The sequence below is a fragment of the Sinocyclocheilus anshuiensis genome, unplaced genomic scaffold (assembly GCF_001515605.1).
Source record: "Sinocyclocheilus anshuiensis isolate Anshui unplaced genomic scaffold, SAMN03320099.WGS_v1.1 scaffold1680, whole genome shotgun sequence".
NCBI lineage: Eukaryota > Metazoa > Chordata > Actinopteri > Cypriniformes > Cyprinidae > Sinocyclocheilus > Sinocyclocheilus anshuiensis.
Window position 1 is genome coordinate 186,493 of NW_015558569.1, and position 5,121 is coordinate 191,613.

The window sequence follows — 5,121 nt, forward strand, 5'->3', positions numbered from 1 at the left end:
GCAGGAGACGCAGATCTGATGTCTGTGAGGAGGTCTCCCATGATGCAGTGCTGTGAGTGCTTACCAGGCCCATATGAGGATGATGTTGCCGGGGGGCCTGAAGAAGACTTAAAATTACTTCAAATAAAGCATTAAAATAAGTTCAAACGGCTAAACCTCAATGATATTTCTTATGTAAATTCACCAACTCAATTCAACAACTGTCTATTGTTTCAGAAGAACAGAAGATTTTAAAAGTGATTTCTAGGCCTGGAAAAGTCATGGAAATTCTGAAAATGCAGTGGCCAATTTTAGAATTAATGAATAAAATATCATAAAAATATTAATATTATTATAAAATATTAAAATATATCAGTAGAATTTTTGGTTACACTTTATTTTAAGGTGTCCTTGTTACAGTGTACTTATACATTTAACTGTATCATATTAATTAAGTACATGTACTTACTATATGGTTAGGGTTAGGGTTTGGTTTAGGGTTACTTGCATGTAATTATGCATAATTTATTGTCATTATAATAGTAAGTACATGTAACATGTGTAACAAGGACACTGTAAAATAAAGTATTACCCAAATTTTGAGTAATTGTTTTCTTCCAATTTTTAAATACATTGTGTAAAAAATATTTATAAATGTTCCATTAAGTCAGGAAGCCCTGGGAAGGTCGTGCAGATGTGATGTCAGTGATGTTCATGGCTGTGGGTTAGATCACATGACCGCCAGCACTGCTGAGGAGTGACTCTGTGAGTGTTTCTCTCTCTCAGCGAGCCAGAGCGTTCCCTGCGCCCATCTGCTCCACAGATGCTGTCATACAGCTTCTCCAGATAAAGTGATTGTTGAGAATTTTAATTAAAACCTCAACAATTTGCACTTGTTTACTGGATTGAACATAACTGCAGCATGAGACATGCGTCCGGCCGCAAGCCAGACGGACTCTCTCTGCGGCCCGCAGTTTGATGTGCCTTTATTAAACACAGTCGAAACGGAGTTTGGCCAAACACTGGTAAACAGCAGACCAGGACGAGAGCTTTGTGTTTGTGTGGAAATAACAGAGCGCTGGGAGTTTCTGCAGTCCTGCATGCGTGTGTGAGTGTGAGTGAGTGTATGTGTGTGTGTGTGAGTGTGAGTGAGTGTATGTGTGTGTGTGTGAGTGTGAGTGAGTGTATGTGTGTGTGTGTGAGTGTGAGTGAGTGTATGTGTGTGTGTGTGAGTGTGAGTGAGTGTATGTGTGTGTGTGTGAGTGTGAGTGAGTGTATGTGTGTGTGTGTGAGTGTGAGTGAGTGTATGTGTGTGTGTGTGAGTGTGAGTGAGTGTATGTGTGTGTGTGTGAGTGTGAGTGAGTGTATGTGTGTGTGTGTGAGTGTGAGTGAGTGTATGTGTGTGTGTGTGAGTGTGAGTGAGTGTATGTGTGTGTGTGTGAGTGTGAGTGAGTGTATGTGTGTGTGTGTGAGTGTGAGTGAGTGTATGTGTGTGTGTGTGAGTGTGAGTGAGTGTATGTGTGTGTGTGTGAGTGTGAGTGAGTGTATGTGTGTGTGTGTGAGTGTGAGTGAGTGTATGTGTGTGTGTGTGAGTGTGAGTGAGTGTATGTGTGTGTGTGTGAGTGTGAGTGAGTGTATGTGTGTGTGTGTGAGTGTGAGTGAGTGTATGTGTGTGTGTGTGAGTGTGAGTGAGTGTATGTGTGTGTGTGTGAGTGTGAGTGAGTGTATGTGTGTGTGTGTGAGTGTGAGTGAGTGTATGTGTGTGTGTGTGAGTGTGAGTGAGTGTATGTGTGTGTGTGTGAGTGTGAGTGAGTGTATGTGTGTGTGTGTGAGTGTGAGTGAGTGTATGTGTGTGTGTGTGAGTGTGAGTGAGTGTATGTGTGTGTGTGTGAGTGTGAGTGAGTGTATGTGTGTGTGTGTGAGTGTGAGTGAGTGTATGTGTGTGTGTGTGAGTGTGAGTGAGTGTATGTGTGTGTGTGTGAGTGTGAGTGAGTGTATGTGTGTGTGTGTGAGTGTGAGTGAGTGTATGTGTGTGTGTGTGAGTGTGAGTGAGTGTATGTGTGTGTGTGTGAGTGTGAGTGAGTGTATGTGTGTGTGTGTGAGTGTGAGTGAGTGTATGTGTGTGTGTGTGAGTGTGAGTGAGTGTATGTGTGTGTGTGTGAGTGTGAGTGAGTGTATGTGTGTGTGTGTGTGTGTGTGTGTGTGAGAGAGTGTGTGTGTGTGTGTGTGTGTGTGTGTGTGTGTGTGTCTCTGTCCTGTGGGACTCCGTGTTGTTATGTGTTATGAAGGGTCATGCTGCTGCCAGACCAAAGCCACATGCTCCTAAATCTCTCCTGTTGTTCACTGAGCCAAAGATGAGCCGCAGATGAGTGTCAGTGCCAGATGGAGACGTGTGTGTCCATGGATGATCCATCAGAGGAGGTGAATCTGAATTTGAACGTCTGAAAGGCTGTCAGACACCTGGACACACGACAGCAGCTACAGACATGCGTGAAGAACAGTGCAGCACCTAAAACACGCAAACACGTGATGCCTGACCATTTGTGCTCAATGGCTGCAGAGTTTGAACCCTCCCAGCAGTCAGTCCATCATCACAGTCCACTCAAGAGTGAACACTAATGTGATTTCTGTCCGATTCTCTCTCTAGATGGTTTTAAGGAGGTCTGTCTGTCGGTTCAGTGTGAGGACGTGTTGGTGCAGATGGGTCTGAAGGACAGAAGTGCAGTGTTTGTGGGTCCGTTCTCCTGCAGTGCAGATCTGGAGGCTCATTGGTGCAGACACAGCGGAAGCTCCGCCCCCGACTCACCTGGACCCCCGAGAGTGTTGATTGACATGAATGGAGGCCTGCTGCAGGTAAGATGTCAAACGCTGCTGCTGCTTCTGTTTCTTACTCACTTAAACATCCCATGTCTCTCCACATGTGTGATGTATGTGGTTTTTTGGCTGCATGTGTTTCTCTCTCCACATGTGTGTCCGTATAACGCTTCATGGCCGCTGAACACGCAGAAATCCCCTGATGTTCCTGTTCAATCTGTTAGTCAGAGGCACACAGACTCATTCTGAGTCAGAGATTCCAGCTGATTGAGGCCAAACACACACACACAGAGAGAGAGAGACGATTCACTAGCCTTGAGACATTTTAGTCCCTTATTAATACGACTGTTTTGCATTAAATGCAGCCAGAGTGTCAATCATGGAGCAGTTTGGGTAGAAATTAGAGGTTTACTGATACCGATAGCTAGGGTGGATCACATAAGCCGATACCGATTAATCAACTGATAGTTTTTATAATGAATGTTGAACGAAAACTAAAATAGTGTTTCACAATTTTTTTTAATTCTACTTTGTAAATGAATAAAAATATTAATATTAATTAGTTAGTTATTATAAAGTTAGTTCATAGTTTATTAACTAATGTTAACAGAAGAATCTTTCAAATTTAAAAATGTATTTGTAATAGTAAATGTTAAAATGAACACTTTAACAAGAAACTATACTTTTCTTGCTTTCATTAATCTTAATGTTACAAATGGGCCCTTATTGTAAAGTGTTACTGTTTCGTTTCAACAGTCATGCTTAAAGATGGCCATCTTTAAATATCTACACAAGGGCCATAGCATTTAAAATTATATACGTATGGATATTGTATGTATACTCTCACACTTTATTTGCTTCTATTTTATAACAGTTCTCAGTTCAAAATCTGGCAGTCACACACCGGGCAAAAGTGCAGGATGACTCGCAGGTGTCACACACACACCGGATGCGTCGCGTTCAACCCAAGCGGCGGTCTAAAACTGTTGATTTAATCACCAAACAGGTAAAAGTTTACTTCAAGAATGAACAGAGTGGCATAGATGAGTTTGAAGTTCAGCGTTTAAAAACAGAGCAAACGGAAAGAGAAAGTGCGATCTATATTACAGCTCTCTATGTGAAACATACTTTATTAGAGCCACAGAAAGACAAACGTTTTGCTGAAAAATGCACAATACACAATTTTACAGCCTAGGGTGAAGTCATTAGGTACATTACCAACGATTTGGGACAAATATAATGTAATGGAAAGTGGCGCAGCATGATTTTCTGTCGACTGCGTTTAAATCCGCATCTGAAGTTTCCCACTCTGTGCAGCGCAGTATCACTGTGTCAAAACAAACAGCATGAGGTGTCAGTGATTTCTGCCTCTAGAGGCCGCCCTTGCACTGTATAACGATAGCGGACCCTTCTTAGCCGCTCCAGCAATGGACCTAACCCGGAAAACTACCGGCATAGATTTTTGTTCAGCATGGAATTTTGTTTTTTAGTTAAGGCAGTCAACTATTGGTGCAGATTAATCTGCAAAATCAGTCGCCCTCTAGTAGAAATAATCAAACATAGACGCTGGTGGTCAGTCCTACTAACTGGTTTGAAACGTTGTTAGCGGTCGTTCACCTGACTGGCACTTGCAGTAGATTCCAGACTCATAACAGCGCATAATGAACACTCACATGCAACATGAAATAAATAGGTGAGCGGGCAGATCACTGCGATTTAAAGCAGATCTAAGGTATGTCTGTCTGACTGACTGAAGGTCTGTCTGTCTGTCGCAGGTGTTTTGGGGGCAGCAGCAGTTTAACTGTTTGTCTGAGATTCAAGAGCAGCTGCAGAACTACTGGAATCAGATGAGCAGAACAGAGGCGGAGTCTAACGAGAAGCCCCTCCTCTCTACACCGCCACCCACCCCTCACCCCGCCCAATCAGAACACTCCTCTGATGACCTGCGCACAGGCATCTTCCAGTACATACAGGACTCAGGTAACACAAACACACACATTACATCTTCATATAGCACTCATAAGAGGGAGTGATTATACAGTATCTGTCTGTCTGTCTGTCAGCATGTCAGAAGCTGCCGTCGCCTCATGAGGTGGTGTTTTGGAGGGAGATGGACGAGTCTCCAGGTGTGATGCTGTGGCGGTATCCTCAACCGCGTGTGATCACGTTCCTCAGGATCACACCTGTTCCTTTCAACACCACTGACGACCCGGACATCAGTACAGCCGATGTCGGGGACGCGCTGCAGGTGAGCGCTGCATTAGTGCTGCAGGTGAGTGATGCATTGGTGCTGCAGGTGAACGCTGCATTAGCGTCGTAGGTGAGCGC

At 43.7% G+C, this 5,121-nt stretch overlaps 1 protein-coding gene across 1 annotated transcript in view; it reads left to right on the plus strand.

Annotated features, from left to right (window-relative positions):
• LOC107679545 (vacuolar protein sorting-associated protein 13B-like) overlaps positions 1 to 5,113 on the plus strand; it is a 19,488-nt gene extending 14,375 nt beyond the window's left edge. Inside the window, exons 4-6 of the mRNA XM_016475121.1 lie at positions 2,627 to 2,832; positions 4,569 to 4,773; positions 4,857 to 5,113. Of these exons, the coding sequence (XP_016330607.1) occupies positions 2,627 to 2,832; positions 4,569 to 4,773; positions 4,857 to 5,113 (668 nt within the window). The remainder of the gene's footprint in view (positions 1 to 2,626; positions 2,833 to 4,568; positions 4,774 to 4,856) is intronic.
• Positions 5,114 to 5,121: the final 8 nt, after the last annotated feature.